At 45.1% G+C, this 20,682-nt stretch overlaps 2 protein-coding genes across 7 annotated transcripts in view; one reads left to right on the plus strand and one right to left on the minus strand.

Moving 5' to 3' along the window:
• The window catches only part of SNORC (secondary ossification center associated regulator of chondrocyte maturation), a 55,955-nt gene extending 38,153 nt beyond the window's left edge, over window positions 1-17,802 (plus strand). For both annotated transcript variants that reach the window (XM_077291079.1, XM_077291081.1), the window contains exon 3: window positions 17,665-17,802. In XM_077291079.1, the coding sequence (XP_077147194.1) occupies window positions 17,665-17,774 (110 nt within the window). In that variant the 3' untranslated portion in view covers window positions 17,775-17,802. The remainder of the gene's footprint in view (window positions 1-17,664) is intronic.
• Window positions 17,803-18,921: 1,119 nt separating this feature from the next.
• Window positions 18,922-20,682, minus strand: part of NGEF (neuronal guanine nucleotide exchange factor) — a 235,893-nt gene continuing 234,132 nt past the window's right edge. For all 5 annotated transcript variants that reach the window (XM_077291052.1, XM_077291051.1, XM_077291053.1 and 2 more), the window contains one exon: window positions 18,922-19,211. In XM_077291052.1, the coding sequence (XP_077147167.1) occupies window positions 19,027-19,211 (185 nt within the window). In that variant the 3' untranslated portion in view covers window positions 18,922-19,026. The remainder of the gene's footprint in view (window positions 19,212-20,682) is intronic.

The following is a 20,682-nucleotide window of genomic DNA, read 5'->3' on the forward strand; positions in this document are numbered from 1 at the left end:
ACAAGTTTTTTGAGAGTTACAGTATGTAATACTGAAAGCTACCCAAGAATATGTAAAAGTCTATGGATGAGCAATAAAATACCGATACATTTTTTTAAACAGTTTGTAGAGGCTTAGATAGCACCAAAATGCACCCAAGAAGACATAGTACCCTATGGATGGTCCATAAAATACTGATACATTTTTGAGAAAGTTTTTTGAGGGTTATATAATAACGAAATATATCCCAGAAGAAGAAATAGTGTATGGCTGAGAAATTTACTCCAGCAAACATTTTTAATGTTTTTTTTTTTATTGGTATATATCATAAAAACTGTACCCCAGAACACAGAATACTGTTTTGATGAGAAATGAAACCCAACAAAAAATTGTAACACTTTTTGGGAGTGTTTTACATCATAGAAATGTACACAAGGCCACGCAATACTCTATGACTGCAAAATTTAACCCAGCAAAATTTGTTAATGCATTTTTCAAGTGTTATACGTGACAAAAGTGTACCAGACCACAGAATAGTGTATGGGTAAGAAATGTAACCCAGCAAAACTTTTAAATGCTTTTTTGGAGTTTTCTATATCCAGAAAATATAGGAGAGGAGGAGGTGCAGGAGGGTGTGCAAGAACTGCTGTAGGAAATGGAGGAAACCCTGATGGAAGCAGGGCCAGCAATCCTCAGCATCGGGAGCACAAGTGCCATGCCAGGGTGTGACTCAGTCCCATCCTCTTCAATGTTCACCCAGAGTGCCGTCAGGGAAATGTAACATCCCTGGCCACAAGTGCTTGTCTACGTGTCGGTCATTAAGTGGGCAATCCCAGTGAGTGTGGTGATAAGGGCATGGGTGATGTTCCTGGACACAGGCTGGTACAAGGTGGAGGGATGCCACACCAGGAGAAAAAGTGGCGGCTGGGGACCTAGTACCAAGGGACAGCTGTCGCCATGAGTCGGCAGAAATCCTCCATGTCAATAAGCTCATTCATTGGCTGTGAACTCGCAGGACCTGTCACACGGCACTGCGAGCAGGAGAATTTTCTCACAATTGCAGTGCCCTCAGATAGATAATAGCAGTTTACAGAGACACTGAACACACGATGCTCAGTTCCTCTGCTGGATGACAGGCTGCATTGTCGCACCATGCAGCCTGCTATCTAGATGTATCAGAGCTGGACCCTTCTTGGGACAAATGGATTTTAAGCATCTCTGCAGAAAGGTGAGGAATACTGTTGTTTGTTTGTTTTTACCTTTTTTTCAGATGACGATGGCATCGGGTGAATGGGCAAGGTCGTAAGTATGGTTTAATTAAGAATATTACTGAACCGGCAGGATCCTCTTGCCCCTGGGGCCGGGTGAGCAGAGGGGGCCACTATCACACAGAAACCTTTCGGTTGCATTTATGGTACAGGCTGTTAAACGAGCGTGATTGCCAATATTGAAGTGATTCAATGCTTTACACTAGCTTCGGAAGAATAACGGACACAGAGTGATCACTAGTAGATCAATCTGTCCACATACAGTTTCATGTTATCAGCAGCATATCTGCAGTTTTCACCGGGCGATGTGCTGCTGAGAACAATGATATTTGTTCTGGCACAAACAATCCAATCACTCGATGAATAGCAGCATTTTGCTTGTTTTGTATAATACACCCCATAGTCCTCCACATAGTATAATGCACACCCCATAGTACTCCATATAGCGTAATGTGCCCTATAGTCCTCCATATAGTATAATGTGCCCCATATCCCTCCATATACTCATATATGGTCCTCCATATATTATATGCTCCCCATATCCTCCCTATACCATAATGCACTCCTCATAGTCCTCCATATATTATGCATCTCTTAGTCCTCCATATTGTATAATGCACCCCACATAGTCATCCATATAGTACAATGCACTCCTCATAATATGATACACCCCATAGTCCTTCATATAGTATAATTCATTCCCCATAGTCCTCGATACAGTATAATGCAGGTCACATACAGAAACAGTATATTGCAACACCCATATAGTATAATGCAGCCCCCATATAGTACATATAGTTTATTGCACCCCATAGTTCTCAATAGAGTATAATGCAGCCACCTCAGAGTATAATGCAGCCATCCCATAGAGTATAAGCCAACCTCCTCATAGAGTATAATGCAGCCACACACAGTATAATGCAGCCACACTCACACACAGTATAATGCAGCCACACACACAGTATAGTGCAGACACACAGTATATTCCAGCCCACACACACAGTGTAATGCAACTTACACACACACACACACACACACGCACACACACACACACACACAGTATAGTGCAGCCCCCCACACATACAGTATAATGCAACCCCTTCACACACAGTATAATGCAGCCCTCTACACACACAAGATAAAGCAGTGACACACACAGCATAATGCAGCCATAAACACAGTATAATGCAGACACGCACTGTAATGCAGCCACACAAACACACAGTATAATGCAGCCACACACACAGTATAATGCAGACACACACATTTTAATGCAGCCCCACACACAGTATAATTCAGCCCCCACACACAGAGTATAATGTAGCTCCCCCCACACACACAAAGTATAATACACACACTATAATGCAGCTCCCCTCCCACACACACAGTATAATGCACCTCCCCCCACACACAGTATAATACACGCACAGTGTAATGCAGCTCCCCCCACACAGTATAATACACACACAGTATAATGCAGCCATACACACACACACAGTATAAGGCAGCTCTCCTCACACACAGTATAATGCACACACACACATGCAGTATAATGCAGCCACACATACACACACTCCTTTCTTTACTCCTTGTTCCTTCATGGTTTTGCATCCTTCAGTCTGAATCTACAATGTGTGGAGCGCCCCCTACCACAGGGCCACCGAGTCCTAAGTGCCGGGTCTCCCTTCCTTCTCTGTCGATGTCACGGTGGCTAGACCCCGGCCTGTGACCCTGTTAAGGGGGATCCAATAAAGGAATAACAGTTCGATGTGTGGGTGATAGTGATGATGTGGTGCAGTGCCGGTCACGGTAATTAACGAGGACACCAGGTTGCAGTCTCTTTACCTCTTTACTGAAGGCTCGGGATCCTCAGTCCGGAATACGGTTAACCGGGCGGTGAGAGTCCGGCTGGTCCGATGGCACCTCCAGAGCTCCCTTTGCAGGTGGAAATCTGTGCCTACCTTCTAGCGCTTGTGTGTTGTGGTCCTCCCCTGCTGTGCTTACGGGATAGTCCCCACAACTGTTGTGTCTGTTTCTGAAGTTCCCTCACAACTCAATCAAGATGTTCTGCTTCGTCCCCCAGATTATATGGCTAGGACGCACCCGTATGACGGGTAGGCTCGGAGTTCTTCCGGGACCCTAGAGTCGCCCCTCTCCTCATGTTGCCCCCTATGTCTTCTTAGGTGATTTGGGTGAGACAGCCCGCCTATAACTGACTGTCCTGCCGTAGGTTTGAAGTTAGGCCTGGAGCTCTATACTTCCTCGGCGTTTCCGGCCACCGGCTGCGCGCCTCAGTAGGATGTTGCCTCGACTTACAGCACGACTCCTACTGGTGTTTCTCCTTGTTGCGTTGATCTCGTTTCTCACCCTCCTCGATACACCTCGCTTCTTATCCTTTCTTAGGGTACCGCCGCGATCAGGTGCAGGCGCGGTCCCGTAACGTTCGCCACTGGATGTTGCCTGTTCGATTCCCAGTCAGCTTCTTCTCTAACTTCCTATCTAACCCCCAGTTTTACCAGACTGTGAGGAGTGGCCTAATACATAGCGCCCTTAGCTCCCCCTGGAGGCCAGACTGTGAAGTGCATTGGTGTCTGTGATACCTGGTCAGGTGAACTCCTTCAGTGCCATCAGACGTACCATCACTCCCCTTAGTGGCGGAGCATCAGTACTGCAACGACCAGGACTCTGGGGCGCTGCATGTGCACATTACAATAAGAATAAGAATCATTGCATTAACAGGTGTGTCCAAACTGGTACTATAGCTTCCTGCCTTTGACTGGTACTGTATCTTCCTGCAGTGTGGAGAGTACCCAGTGCCTGATGCCTGGCACACTGATGCAATGGTGGGCACATGGCTGTGAATGTGTGGGGCTGATGCTGGCATTACTGCTCCCTCATAGCTGGATAGTCTGCGGTATACCCCCATGATGGTGATTGTAGGGAGAAAACAGGAGAAAGCAGGAGCTGAACAGAATTAACTTTACTTTTAAGGCAGCAATTTGATAACAGCTGAATGGTGGTACAAAGGTTTGAGGGTCACATGTTTCATCATTACAAACACACAGTGCTTGAGTCAAGTTCCAGTGACAGTAGTTAACAGCAGTAAAAATAGGCAATCTGAGAATAAATGGGAATGCAGTAGAGTATGTTCCAGGACAGTCCGTAGGAGCTGCTGGTTGACCTGGAAGACTGATCCAAACGCTTATTTTCCTAAATATCTTCCACTCCGTACAGGGTTGCTACACCCTAGTGGGCCTCCAAATCCCAGTACCTTCTATTCTTCATTATATATAGGTTGGTAATCAGTTTTGTCCTCAGCTTCTTGTCCATCCTTGGCTTCACCACCGGGGCCTCTTTGAGTACACTTGGATGCATCTGTGGACCTTGGAATTTCTTCTATTAAGGGGTGAATGCTACACTAGATTTTCTTCAAACACTTCAGCCATGCCAGCCTGCTCCTACATCATTATGAGAACATCATACTGTGAGGAGGAACAATGTGGGGGCATCATACTGTTTGGGGACTGTGAGGGCATCATACTGTATGTATGGGAACACTGTAGGACCATCATTCTGTGTGAGGGCTTGGAAGCCTCATACTGTGTGGAGGAATACAGTATGGAGGTATCATATCATATGGGGGCACCTTTGGGAAATTATACTATCATCATACTTTTTTGAGGGTTGTAAAGGCATTATACTGTGCGGGATGCTCGTGTGAGGGCATAATATTGTGTGGAGGAATACTATTGGGGCATCATACTGTACGGAGACTGTGGGGGCATCATACTGTATGGGGAACACTGTAGGAACTTCATTCTGTATAAGGGCTTTGCGACTATCGTACTGTGTGACCATGTCATATAAAACAATATTCTTCTCTAGAAGCTCTGCTCTACAAACTTGTGAGGAAACACTTTTCCTATGAATCAGAGCAGACTAAGGAAGAGCACAAACCCATTGATCTCTCTGCCCAAAAGTTTTTTCTGAAACTTATATGTAGAAATTTCAATGAAGTGAAGAACTATAATCCTTTTTTTTATTCTAGGTGTCACTAATTGCAGTCTTAGAAAATAAATCCACCTCAGTGCGGTCTCGATTAAAGGGTTTGTCAGTCCACAACATAATGATGGCGTATCAACAGAAAGAATAGGAGCCATGTAGTTCCCGGCAGCAACTGCTACACACTGGATGCTGCTGTGCTTTGCAGTTCTGTTTACATCCCGTCAGCACAAATAACAGCCGATCAATGGAGGTGCCTGTTGTCTGATCCCCACTAGTGTTGAGCATTCCGATACTGCAAATATCGGGTATCGGCCGATATTTGCTGTATCGGAATTCCGATACCGAGTTCCGATATTTTTGCGATATTGGAAATCGGAAGTGTGCGGTGCGTATGGTTCCCAGGGTCTGGAGGAGAGGAGACTCTCCTTCAGGCCCTGGGATCCATATTCATGTAAAAAATAAATAATAAAAAATATTGATATACTCACCCCTCCGGCGGACCCTGGCTCTTAGGCTACGTTCACATTAGCGTTAAGCTAATGTGCGGCGGGTTTGCGTCGGCGACGCAGCGGCGACGCATGCGTCATGCGCCCCTATACTTAACATGGGGGACGCATGCGTTTTTTTTTTGTTGCGTTGTGCGACACATGCGTCTTTTTTGCCGCAAGCGTCGGACCAAGAAAACGCAACAAGTTGCATTTTTCTTGCGTCCGATTTTCGGCAAAAACCGACGCATGCGTCGCAAAACGCAGCGTTTTTGCGTGCGTTTTGACGCGTTTTTGCGTGCGTTGTGCGTTGCGTCGCCGACGCAACGGCGCACAACGCTAGTGTGAACGTAGCCTTAGCGGTGCCTCTGTTCCTAAGAATGCAGGGAGTGAAGGACCTTCGATGACGTCGCGGCTTGTGATTGGTCGCGTGAGCGGTCACATGAGCGGTCACGTGACCAATCACAAGCCGCGACGTCATCGAAGGTCCTTCACTCTGCATTCTTAGGAACGGAGGCAGACGCTTGGACCGGTGAGAACCGGGGCCGTCGGAGGGGTGAGTATATCAATATTTTTTATTTTTATTCTTTATTTTATACATGAATATGGATCCCAGGGCCTGAAGGAGAGTTTCCTCTCCTTCAGACCCTGGGAACCATTCCGATATTTTGTGTCCCATTGATATGCATTGGTATCGGGTATCGGTATCGGCGATATCCGATATTTTTTGGATATCGGCCGATCCAATCCGATACCGATACCTTTGCATATCGGAAGGTATCGCTCAACACTAATCCCCACCCATCTCACTGGTGACCTCTCCACTAACATTGCAACTTGGAAATGTCATTTTCCAAAAAGTTTTTTAGACAATTTTCCTGCATAATAATTTTTCCAATATTATCTCTCCTGACTCACTAATGAGAAACGTAACCTAAAATTTTCTAAAAATAAACTCCATTCCTCTGCTTCTTGCAGTTGCTAAAGCCAAACGCCAAGTCCCCAATATTGCTCATACACGTGTAATATCACCTGCAAAGCAGTTGTAGCGCCCCCACTGCCGCAGGGCCGAGGGGTACCCGGTACCTGAAGCTATATATAGAAATACTTCCTCGGCGTTCCGGCCGCCGGCTGTGCGCCTCAGTAGGATGTTGCCTCGGTCTTACAGCACGACTCCTACTGGTATTCTCCTTGTTGCTTTGATCTCGTTTCTCACTCAGCACAATATATGTCGCTTTCCAATCCTTTCTTAGGGCACCGCCGCTATGCTGAGCAGGCACGGTCCCGTGACGTTCTCTCTCGTTGCCAGGCCTCTGTCAGGGTCCCAAACCTGACAGGGACCCTACCGAATCTTCCCCTACAACACCCTCTGCCACAAGGTGTTGCCTGGTTCCAACCCAGTCAGCTTTCTCACTAACTTCCTGCCTAACCCCCAGTTTTACCAGACTGTGAGGAGTGGCCTAATGAATAGTACCCTTAGCTCCCCCTGGAGGCCAGACTGTGAAATGTATTGGTGTATGTGATACCTGGTCAGATGAACTCCTTCAGTGCCATCAGATGTACCATAGCCCCCCTTAGCGGCGGAGCCACAGTACTGCAACGACCAGGACTCTGGGGCGCTGCACTCCCCCCCCCCCCCCCGGTTAAATCCAGTACTCCTGGACTGGGAAGAAAACAACAATACATGTCAGCAAAAAGACATACAATTTTGAAATGCAATAACAATAAGCAGATTTGAACAGAGCTTCCCTTTATGGGAGGTGAGGACGCTTGAACGTTACAAACATGGTTAAATACTTTTTTAAATAACTTTACTATAAATAACTTTTCTTACCCAACCGGGTATTCTACTAAGTGCAAAATTTTTAACATTAATTTAACATTGCCTTTAAGGACGTACTCGCTAAATCCACTAAAGACCTTCTTATATCACATATAAGGCTAATTAACTTTTATGCATTCTCCTTCTTTAAATCTGCAGGACCGCCTGTCCTAACTGCTCCAGACCTACTGCCTCTCCTTTCTGTTACAGGACCACTCCTTTCCGCCCGAGCCTACTGTCCTTCCACTACTATACACAGTATAGAACATATCATTTTTCTTTCAGTTTAAGATCACTGAGCCATCTCTATATGGCTCCTAGGAGGACTCACTACTAACCCCTATGGGTTCACTTCTGTCCTCATTTTCTAATACATTATTGAACATTTCTTACAATCAACTAGTTGGTTACATTTAACTTTCACATATCAACATCATCAATACTTTCTATTCAGAACATTATTGCCATTCAACCATCTTAAGGCAACACTATACATAAGTGCAAGATGTGAACATCCCCTTTAAGAGGGGACCAAGTCTCTAAGAGGTAGTGCAACTTCTCAAGCTGCGAGTCCGTATGCAGCAAGAACTCCAGTGCAAGTTCCAAGAACCGTATCTTCGCAAAGAGTCCGTCTTTTATGTAAAACCAGTAAAGAGCACCTTTAAGAAGGTGCAAACTATATACAAGAAGTTTGTATCATGCATTGTTCATGATTCAGCAGTTCTTTGATAACTTGTGCAAAACGTAGAAAACAAACAAAACCAATAGGGATCCCGGGTCAACAAAGGGATCCCTTTAAGAGTTAACCCTGGACGGGTTTTAGCAGCAAAATCAGGAAACAAACAGTTAAATGAACTATTTACATGTTCAGAGTTTTAAGATCTTACTCATGTGGTGCAGAAGGTGGTTGTGCAGGGGGTGGTCGTTGGTCCCCGGCCGGTGCAGCACCCGTGCTGGTAGTTGGTCTCTCAGGTGCCATCAGATCAGCCGGTGTCTGGATTTGAAGGCTAACCCTGCTTGCAAGCTCGGCGGCTGCTACAAGGCGGACGGTGGTGATAGTAACGAGATCTGTCAAATCTGGATCAATCGGGGTCACGGCAGCAGGTGACGCTCCCTCAGGCTCACACCGGTGGACGTTCCGAGCGCACCATCCTAGTGCATTCCGGCGGCGCGTGTAGGTCACCTGATCCCCCCTTTGCAATGGGTCACCATCTCGACTGCAGCAGGGAGTTTTTACGTTGTAACTAGTAACGAAGACATCAGTTTGTAGTCCCGGTTCCTGTATGGAGCCCCAGCCCCTCTTCGGGTGGAAGGCTAGCACAGTCCCCCGCTTTACCACGTCGTTCCTATTGTGCGCAGGCTTTCTGCATTGCGTCTTCGGCATATCAGATTGCTCTGTTTGGTCTCGGTTTTTCCAGTGTTGGATCAGACATTGTTTATATTGTTCCCAAGTGAGCACAGCAAGGGTGAGGCTCTCCCCCGGTGCTCCATACGGCTCGTTCCAGGGGGTGTCCCACCGGAGGATCACCCCGTCCGGGCCTACATCTATGGGTTCCCCCATCTTGGTCGGTAGTGGAGGTACCAGCTTCCCCATCTCGTCGGGGGTGAGGACTACCCGCTCCACTGAGAGGAAACGGTTATTGTTGCTGGGGTGAGGAGCGGTCACAGGAGCGGGATCGGTCAGGGGAGCCGGATCGGTCGGGAGAGCAGAATCAGCCGGGGGAGTAGGGGTGCCGTCCATACCTGCGCCTGATGTGATTCCACCGATGTCAATCTGTTCCGTTGACGAGGACACTGGAATCGGCTGCAGCCCGGACCGCGGCTCTTCCGGAGTGGCCTCTTGATGTGGCTCCGCCCTCCATGGCTCCGTGGCTGGGATAGGTAGGCTCGGCTCCTCCACTGGCGGCTCCAAGGAGTTCAGGTCCCTCACCGGCAGTGGACGCGAGTCCGCCTCTGATGGGTGAGGGCAAGCCGGGATCACCTCGCCGTTGCTCGGGCACTTGCTGCTCCTCGTCGCTGTCTGGCATTCGGCGGCAACGCATGCACCTAGCTCCGCCATTTCTCCGAGGTCGAGCTCCCTCTTCACCTCGTTCCCGCCGTTGCAAATCAGGGGGCGGTTCTCCTCTGCTGCTGGGCAGGTCGTCCTCTCGCAGCAGGAGTCGGAGGGGGCGGTCGCTACTTCTGGCGCCGCTTTGGTAGTCTCCTCCCATGGCACGCCCTTCTTCCTCTGCGCTCCCTGTGGCGCTGCAATGGCGGCGATTTTTGGCGGGAACTTTTGGCGGTAAATGGCAGCACACAGTCTTTGCAATAAAGTACAGTCCAAGCACAGTAAATCACAGTTCCAAGGCACACATGACACGATTCCTCAGGCTTAAGTAGATCCTGTTCGTGACGCCAAGTTGTAGCGCCCCCACTGCCGCAGGGCCGAGGGGTACCCGGTACCGGGCCTCTGAGTCTCTGCTCTGGGGTTGTCACGGTGGCTAGACCTGGTCCGTGACCCTGCTGAGGGGCGTACAGTAATAGATGTGGATGGTGGTGGTGGTGCGGTGCAGTAAATAACGAGGACACCAGGTTGCAGTCTCTTTACCTCTTTACTGAAGGTCTCTGGGTCCTCAGTCTGGAATACGGTTCACCAGGCTGCGCAAGTCCGGCCGGTCCAATGGCACCTCCAGAGTTCTCTTTGCAGGTGGAAATCTGTGCCTTCCTGCTAGCGCTATGTGTTGTGGTCCTCCCCTGCTGTGCTTACGGGATAGTCCCCACAACTGTTGTGTCTGTTTCTCGTGTTCCCTCACAACTCGATTAGATGATGTTCTGCTAATCCGTCCCTCCCTGATGTTACGGTTGGGACGCACCCGTATGACGGGTAGGCTCGGAGCTCTTCCGGGACCCTAGAGTCGCCCCTCTCCACAGGTTGCCCCCTATGTCTTCTTAGGTGATTTAGGTGAGACAGCCCGCCTATGACTGACTGTCCTGCCGTTGGTTTGAAGTATTGCCTGAAGCTATATATAGAAATACTTCCTCGGCGTTCCGGCCGCCGGCTGTGCGCCTCAGTAGGATGTTGCCTCGGTCTTATGGCACTACTCCTACTGGTATTCTCCTTGTTGCTTTGATCTCGTTTCTCACTCAGCACAATATATCTCGCTTTCCGATCCTTTCTTAGGGCACCGCCGCTATGCTGAGCAGGCACGGTCCCGTGACGTTCTCTCTCGTTGCCAGGCCTCTGTCAGGGTCCCAAACCTGACAGGGACCCTACCGAATCTTCCCCCACAACACCCTCTGCCACAAGGTGTTGCCTGGTTCCAACTCAGTCAGCTTTCTCACTAACTTCCTGCCTAACCCCCAGTTTTACCAGACTGTGAGGAGTGGCCTAATGAATAGTACCCTTAGCTCCCCCTGGAGGCCAGACTGTGAAATGTATTGGTGTATGATACCTGGTCAGATGAACTCCTTCAGTGCCATCAGACGTACCATAGCCCCCCTTAGCGGCGGAGCCACAGTACTGCAACGACCAGGACTCTGGGGCGCTGCACAATCATGTGTTCTCTGCTGAAGGACCTAGAGTGAAAGAGGATGTATATAAAGACCCACAGTAATAAAGGGTGGACCTCATTATATAATCAGCTCAAGACCAAGTAATTTTCCTCCATTCATGACCAGGCATATTTTAGTTTTCTTTTCCACAGACATGTGGTTTTAAAGGGGTCGTCTATAGTTATTTTTTGAATAGCGCACCTCTCCTCTGCCTCCCGACTACCTCCTCATGGGGCACAGGTCACTCCTGAAGATTGATGGTCCAGACCAGAACCATGGTCGCGCTGCTGGTCTGAACTGTGCACTATCTTAGGGCTGTCCCACACGTCCAGATAATTCCGGTACCGGAATAAATCGGTACCGGAGTTATCCGTGTCCGTGTGCCTGGGAACTCACGGAGGCCATACGTGCGGCACACGTGTGCCGCCCGTATGGCGAGTGGGTACCACACGGAGCGTGTGGTACCCACTCTGCATGGTGCTGAAGCTGCTGAAGCTGCGATTCATATCCTCTCTGCAGTAGCGTTTGCTGCAGAGAAAATATGAAGAATAGTGTTAAAAATAAAGATTTAGGTGTCCGCCGCCCCCCCACCCCCTGTGCGCCCCCCCCCCGCTGGTCAGAAAATACTTACCCGGGTCCCCCGTCGGCTGTCGCTCCTTCCTGGTCTGGCCGCGGCTTCTCCTGCATGCGGTCACGTGGGGCCGATCATTTACAGTCATGAATATGTGGCTCCACCCCCCATAGGGGCGGAGCCGACTATTCATGATTGTAAATGATCGGCCCCACGTGACCGCATACAGTAGGAGGCGCGGCCAGACCAGGAAGGAGCGAGGGAGCGGGTAAGTATTTTCTGACCAGCGGGGGGGCGCACAGGGGGTGGGGGGGCGGCGGACACATGGATCTTTATTTTTAACACTATTCTTCATATTTTCTCTATAGCAAACGCTGCTACAGGGAAGATATGAATACCGGCTTCAGCACCATGTAGGGGGGACAGCGCTTACTGTAGCGCTGTCTCCGGCACGCACACGGACCCCAGACGGAGAATGTCCGTGTGAGGTCCGTGTTTTACGCGGACCCATTGACTCTATTGGGTCCGTGTAAAACGTGCGCTCCCACGAACACTGACATGTCTCCGTGTTTGGCACACGGAGACACGGTCCGCAAAAAATCAATGACATCTGAACAGATGCATTGATTTTTATGGGTCTACGTGTGTCAGTGTCTCCGGTACGTGAGGAAACTGTCACCTCACGTACCGGAGCCACTGACGTGTGAAACCGGCCTTATGCTGCTTGCCAATGCAGATTTACCTCTGCAGAATTGGAGGAGTGCATTGGCAATGAAGATGGCCAGGAAGCTTCAGGGTCACTGCTCACTGCGGAATCTGGACTCTTCTGATAGACTGCAGGGGTGGCTGGAAACCTAGGCAACAAGCGATAAACTATAAGCTTAAGAAAAAGGCAGAGCACACAAAGTGAAGCTGCTGAGGTTTTTTTTTTTTTTAAATTTCAGGATACAAGGTTAAGTTTACACTGGGCGTTTTTGCTCTGTTTTTTTTTTTCAGAGTTTTTTATGCTAATTTTCAGCTGCTTTTTACAGTACCAGCAAAGCCTATGAGATTTCTGAAATCTCATGCACACATTTTTTTGCAATCAGTATTTAGTGCTTTGCTTGTTTTTTTGGACATAGAGCATGTCACTTCTTTCAGCTTTTTTTTCACCATTTTTCACCCATTGACTTGAATGGGTGGTGAAAAACGCACCAAAAAAGCAGGTATCAGGTTTTGCTGTGTTTTTTTGTGCCAAAACCTCATTCTTTGGAATAGTACTTTTTTTTCCCAATACTAAACTTTGTTAACATGCACAAGAGACAAATCTAGCCTGCCAAAACCGCCGCAAAAATGCATAAAAAAATGCTGTGAAAAATACAAGAAAAACCAAGGAAAACATGCTTTTTTTCTGCAGCTTTTCTGCCAAGAGATCAGGTTCTGCTGCGGAAAAAAAACGCTCAGTGCGAACTTACCCTAATGGACAGAAATAGTGTTATTCCTCGTGTACACATGACAGCTTTTTCTGAAAATGCAGCTAGACTTTATTCTTAGGATAAGTGCTTAGTGTCAGCAGTGTTCTGGATCACTGTGTCATCAGTGTACGGTCCATCTGTCCATTTTAGGCTACTTTCAAACATCAGGTTTTTGGCATCAGGCACAATCCAGCGAATGTTGGAAAAAACTGGGGCAGATTGTGAAAAACTGATGCGACGGATCCGGTTTTTTGACGGATCCAACTAACACGTCCAGATAATTGGATAAAAAAATTTGGAGCATGCTCAGTTTAAAAAAATGGAATCCGGCGCCGGAATGCGTTATTTTCCGGATCCAGCGCTTCCAGCTTTTTCGCCGGAGACAAAAAACTTTGCTACGGACGTTTTTTCCAGAAACCAGAAACGGCAGATCTGGCGAAAACTGGATGAAACGCAATGTCATCTGGAGCAATCCGGCACTAATACAAGTCTATGGGGAAAAAACGGATCCGGCGGCAACATTCGCCGGATCCGTTTTTTTGAAATTTTGCCAGATTGAGCGTGACAGCGAAAACCTGATGTGTGAAAGTAGCCTTATCATCAGTGTCATCACTGTTTTGGATCAGTGTGTCATCAGTGTTTGGTCCATGTGTCTGTTTTCACCATCAGCGTCATCAGTGTTTATCACGGATGGATAAATAAATTACAAATCTTCTCCTATACTTTGTACTGTTAAATACGTGCAGCACATGTATTGTACACTGATGCCATCCGTGTTTTTTTTTTTTTTTAAGGACCCATAAACTTGTATTGGCAGTTTTCATCCGTGATACCAGAAATAACGGACATGTCTCTGTGAGTTTTGCACCGACACACGATCAGATAAAAACCACAGACGTGAATAACACCATAGGCTATATTGGGTACGTGTTGTATTCATGGAAAAAAATCTATAGAACACGTACATTTAACACAGTCGTGTGAATGAGGCCTAAGAATGTATGCAGTTTATTTTGTGAAATCTGGATCAGATCCACTTTAAGCATCCACAACACTGTGGCAAGTCCCACTTCTAGGATCTGATTCTGCATTTTCCATACATTTCAATAGAAAAGAAACTATACTTCATTGATATTTGAGGGCGTTCAGGTGAAGAGGTACGCAGCTATGCCCGCAGCTTCCTCTCCATTCGTTTATAGAGAATATTGGACTGGACAGACATTGATGGTATATACAATGATTAAGGTCAGAATACCTCTTCAGAGATTCTCCTGAACTACAGTATAGTTTTAATTTCAGTCCACAGTAAAAGTCATTTATGCCCCCTGGGTTTCAGAAAGCCGTTACCTGAATACCCATACCTATCTATATCCCCTTAGTGACGGAGTCATATTTTTAAAATCTGACCAGTGTCACTTAATGTGGTAATAACTCTGGAACGCTTCAACAAATCCCAGTGATTTTGAGATTGTATTTTCGTGACACATTATACTTTACGATAATAGTAAATTTAGGTCGATATGTTTTGTGTTTATTTATAAAAAGTATCAGAAATTTGAGAAAAATGTTGATAAATTAGCAATTTTAAAACTTTGAATGATTACACAGGTCAACAAAAATTTTTTTTTTTTCTGGTGTCCAAAATATTTTAATGAATTTGGGGTATTTTTGGGGTGCTGATTCTGAATATGCTATCAGTTTTGCCAGATTGGCTCAAGTTTTTGACATTTTTGGTATCTTATTTATAGCACTTGTTGGTAAATGCGACGCATCATCTCATTAATTTCTTTGGATTAGTACTTGAACTGAGCAGTTCTCAATATAGTTTTGTGTTAATTAGTGTTCTAAAAGTTTGTTTATAGCTTGATTTTTGCACTAACTTTATGTTGTTGTCTGTTTTCCAGTGAAAAGCATGAACTCATCAAGAAGAAGTTGTCTTAACGATCCAGACTCATTCTGTTACATTTGTGGTGAATACACACTGCCAAAACATAGAAGAAACATAACAGACTTCGTAAAAAAAGTGTATTTTGCCTATTTTGGGGTTATGCTTGGGGACCAAGACAAGTTTTGGGCACCACACATAGTGTGCAAAGCATGTATCGAATTATTACGAAAATGGAGCAAAGGACAAAGAAAAAGCTTCAAATTTGGTGTTCCAATGGTGTGGAGAGAGCCAAAAAATCATCATGATGACTGTTATTTCTGTGCAGTGCAAGTGCAAGGATTCAATAAGCATAAGAAACGAAAATGGGAGTAACATGGAATCTGCAAGAAGGCCTGTCCCTCATTGTGAAGATGTGCCTGTACCTGTGTTTACCATAAATAACAGTCATCATGATGATTTTTTGGCTCTCTCCACATCATTGGAACACCAAATTTGAAGCTTTTTCTTTGTCCTTTGCTCCATTTTCGTAATAATTCGATACATGCTTTGCACACTATGTGTGGTGCCCAAAACTTGTCTTGGTCCCCAAGCATAACCCCAAAATAGGCAAAATACACTTTTTTTACGAAGTCTGTTATGTTTCTTCTATGTTTTGGCAGTGTGTATTCACCACAAATGTAACAGAATGAGTCTGGATCGTTAGGACAACTTCTTCTTGATGAGTTCATGCTTTTCACTGGAAAACAGACAACAACATAAAGTTAGTGCAAAAATCAAGCTATGAACAAACTTTTAGAACACTAATTAACACAAAACTATATTGAGAACTGCTCAGTTCAAGTACTAATCCAAAGAAATTAATGAGATGATGCGTCGCATTTACCAACAAGTGCTATAAATAAGATACCAAAAATCTCAAAAACTTGAGCCAATCTGGCAAAACTGATGACATATTCAGAATCAGCACCCCAAAAATACCCTAAATTCGATGAAATATCTTTGGCACCAAAAATGCTGTTGACCAGTGTTATCCTTTTAATGCTGCCGTCACACTAGCAGTATTTGGTCAGTATTTTACATCAGTATCTGTAAGCCAAAACCAGGAGTGGGTGATAAATACAGAAGTGGTGCATATGTTTCTATTATACTTTTCCTCTAATTGTCCCACTCCTGGTTTTGGCTTACAAATACAGATGTAAAATACTGACCAAATACTGCTAGTGTGACGGCAGCCTAATCCAGATAATCACACCACAGCAAAACATCAATTCAATACATAACATTTCCCACATGCCTGCTTTACATCAGCACCATTTTTAAAATGTTATTTTATTTTGCTAGCATTTTAGGAGGTTTAAAAATGTAGCAGTAATTTTTCATTTTTTCAAGGAAATTTATAAAAAAAAAATTGGGGACCTATCCATGTTTGACGTGCCTTAAGGGGTCCTATATATTGGAAAACCCGCATAAGTGATATCATTTTAAAAACAGCACCCCCTGACATATTGAAAACTGCTGTCGGGTAGTTTATTAACCCTTCTGGTGCTTTTCAGGAATTAATGCAAAATGATGACATGACAGGAATGAAAAAGTAGAATTTTTCCTCCTAAATGTCGCTATCTTCTGAACAGGTTACTACAGCCGTCAGACTCTAAGGCCGCTATTTGGTCATGAATTGCCATGGCAAACATCAGGACCACACAATCATGATCTGAGGGCACCAGTTGGGATAAAGAGGAAGCCCTCACACTCTGTTAACCATTTATATGATGTAGTCACTATTGAAGGCAGCATCTAAGGCAATTCTCTTATATCTCAGGTCAGTTAAAAGGCAGTCATTAAGGGGATATACTAACAGAGAACGCACACATCCAGAAACCATTCCCATCACTATTAATACTTTTTTTTTTTTAACTGAGGACTGTCCCTCAAGGCTAGGGATACATTGATGACATAAAGATTACAGTGTTGCATCTATGGATTCAAATTAATTGTTCTCAATGGGAAAAACAAAATAATAATCTTGTAGTTATTTTAGTTTTGTTAGCCATTAAAAGGTATCATAACTACAAGGTTATTATGTCATATCTCCCACTGAGAACAATCAATCTTTTTTTCAACTGGCTATAATTAGCTAACACGGTATCAAAACCTTTTTTTTCTTTTAACATCTATGGATTAGCAACTGGGTTGTAACGTAACCTGTGACTCTGACACGATTGTTTCAAGTTTGTAAGCTGCAGCGAACTTGACCAAATAAACTTCAATGTCAGCGTTGAAGACACTGGGAGTAACGTCGGATCTGGGGAGGGTGAGTAAAGCAGGTTTGTTTTTTTTCCAGCCAGGGCAGAGGTTTCCTCAAACTGGAAAATCCCTTAAGGCTACATTCCCACGATGAGCTTTTGATGTTGCAGATTTTCTGCACCATTTCTTCACCAATTAAGTAAAATATGTTACTTGTTTTTTTTTTTTTGTTTTTTTTTTTAAATCTGCAGAGTAAAAAACTCCACAAAACCAATCGTGGGAATATAACCTAACTCACTTTATCAAGTGCAGATTATTTGTAGTTTAGTAAATTGTAAACTTTTGGAAGAATGAAATCCCATATACTGTATAAAATAATTATTTTTCAGTATTTTTTTCTTCTATTTTTGTCCGCAGGTTCCTTAGGTCCTGGAGCCGTCGCTGCGATCGTCTTGGCAGCTCTACTTGGCACCTCCGTCCTCATCGCTCTGATTGTTATCACACTCAGAAAATTCTCTGCTTCTTAAACCAATAAAGAATCACATTGTGTTTCTACCCTTTATGGTCAGGTTGAAACTGTGAGCTAAAACCCGAGCAAGCGAACTGCACGTAGATCCCATTTTCTCCAATCAATGGTTTTATCAATGGCTTTGTACTGGGAACACAGGTTCATAGAACCCAAACATCTAATTTACAAGCCTTAAAATGGGACCTATACAACCCCCCTCCTCCACCATCAAAAATACCGCCACATTGCAAGACCGTGAATATAAAACAAGATAAAAAGAAAATGCTTACACCACGGTATAAACATTGGATACAGCCGACACCTTCAGTTAGATGATACTGAAATAAAAATATATTGAGGAGCTGATATAAAAGTGTGAGGTGTGGGCACCGGCATAATACAGGCTAAAATTGGAGCAAATACCAGCACGTGTACCCAAAAGCCAATTATTTCCTCACAAAATGTATTCTGTTGTATCATTGTGTGGCATGTAGACCATAATGAAACTTGAGGCAGTTATTCGTGTCTCCTCCTCCATATTAGGGAGACATTTTAATTTATATGCCCAAGGTTGAGACATTTTTTAAGACATAATTGAAGTCTAGAATTCGGGCACAGTCAGGTGGTTGTATAAATCGAATCAAGATTGGAACGCAAAACACAGACTGGCCGGCTGCTCTACTGACCCGAATGTGACAGCTGTATAGATATATAAGCTGTCATGCTTGAGTAGGGAGACCCGCTGGCCAGTCCGATCATTGTGTTCCGACCTTGGTCCGATTTTATACCTCTATCTGACAGCGCCGAAGACAAATTTCACACGTGAACCCTACCTAATAAATTTGGTAGAAGAATATATGGCAGACCAGAAGACTCTTCCACCAATTTTTTTTGTTATGAATCAGGCTTCTGTAGTCAGTAGTCCGCCAGCTTCCAGCGCTGGTTGATGGGAGTTGTAGTACCGTTGCCCATTTAGGCAAGCCTGCCTTAATACATTACTAATGTCTATTATACAAGATATAAAGCCAATATATTATCTGTCTATAAATCTTCTGTGTGTGTGCTCATCTTTGTGTGCATGATGTGTCCTTGCTTTTGATCCTTAACCTGCTGTGTCCTACTGCATTACTGTATGGCTGCCTGTAGAACAGTAACACACATCTGTAGATAATATACATATATTTATATAGAATATTTGCATCGCGTCACAGACACACTGCTTCTTTCCCCGTCCCCTCCCCGAGCATGCTGCCCCATGCCATCTCCGGGGGTCACTGCCGCGTTCTGCTTCCCATCTTCCGCCGGTCTTTGTTCTGACTGCCTTCGTCGGTTTTGTGCACCCTGAAGCACTCCTTCAGATTCTGCGTCCTGACGTGCTTATTCAGTATTTCTTCTGTCACTGTGCTGGGGAACCAGCCCCTCTCTTGGTCATGCAAACGTTCACCAAACACCCAACCTGGGACAAAAAGGGAAAACTGGACTATTATTCTGAATGATATATGATCTGTGGAAGCAACTACTGTGGCTTCTATGTTGTGATCTCATAAAGCCGCTATATTCTACATAAAACATTGGTTACCAATAAATATAACAGGAAATTTATGGCTGAAACTGAAAGAGATTCTACCACCGTGAAAGAAAGTCCTACATCGTTATCATGTGTAGAGAGACACAGCTTCCAATACTAATTATCATCCAATTCACTCCCAGGTAGTGAGCCGGCAGAGTCCGAGCTCCGTAGTGCATCCCCGGGGCTCCTAAGCTCTGACGAACAGAACAGTGAGCCACATTGGCGGATAGCGCATAGACCGTTAGTGAATACTCCAGTCAGTTTAATGAGAAGTAGCTGAATCCTTTCACCTAGCTATACATTTCAGTAGTTAAAGAGAACATGTCAGCTTGATTTTGTAAAGTAAAAACATGGCTGTAATGGCGCTGCTAGGCTAGGGTCAGACAGACGTGTATTCTCTCAACCGAGAGAATCAAGGCGATTAAGCAAATGACACTGATCAGATGTGGGCATAGTGTGATCCGATTCTCTCGGATGAGGAGAAGATGAATAAAAAAATGTCTCCATCTACTACATTGTGTTAGTCCGCAGAAATCGGACCACACCCAGAGGTCATCCGAGTGCAGTTCGATGATTCCCATTCACTCATTGATTCGCATTGCTGAGTGTGATCCGAATATTGTATCAAACTTGGACATGCTGTGATTTTTTTTTGGTGCACAAGGGCTGGAGTGTACAGAGGGTCTTCTCTTCCCTGTCTGTGATTCCGCCGACCCCTCCATTTGCCTCTGGTGTTTGACTGACAGGTCACTGATTTTCTGTCACCTGCCTCCTGTCTGAAGTCTGGCGTTGGCGTTGCAATGAGCAGTGCATGCACAGATTATTTTCCTGCCTCATCTACAATAAAATGGCATCATGTGTGGTACATGTACAGTCTCAAAAATGTATTTGAGCCAATTTCTCAATCTACACATGTGTCACCTACGGTGCCAAACAAGAGGCAGGTCATGGAAATATCAGTGACCTGTCATTTAAACAATAAAGGCAGGCGGAGGGGCCGGGGCAGGAGGAGAAGACCTATTATACAGTGTGACCACTGTGACGTTTTCTGCAAATTAAATTTTGGCGCAAATGCTAAAGAAGAACAAAAAGAGGGGATTTCTTCACCAAAGGTATTAAATTAATCTGTGTAACATCGCCATTAAAGCCATGACTTTACTTTACATTGCAAAATTGTGCTGATAGATTCTCTTTAAAGAGAATCTGTCACTTGCCATAAATATGTAATTTTTTTTACCTGGTTTAAATACTGCTGTTTCTCCATAATCTGGTGTTGTTTTACTTTTGTTTGTGCAACCGTCCGCTCTTGAGATATTGCCCCCTCTTTCCTCTATATAAATGTAGTCTTGTTAGCCAA

This window comes from Ranitomeya variabilis, chromosome 2, assembly GCF_051348905.1.
Source record: "Ranitomeya variabilis isolate aRanVar5 chromosome 2, aRanVar5.hap1, whole genome shotgun sequence".
Taxonomy (NCBI): Eukaryota; Metazoa; Chordata; class Amphibia; order Anura; family Dendrobatidae; genus Ranitomeya; species Ranitomeya variabilis.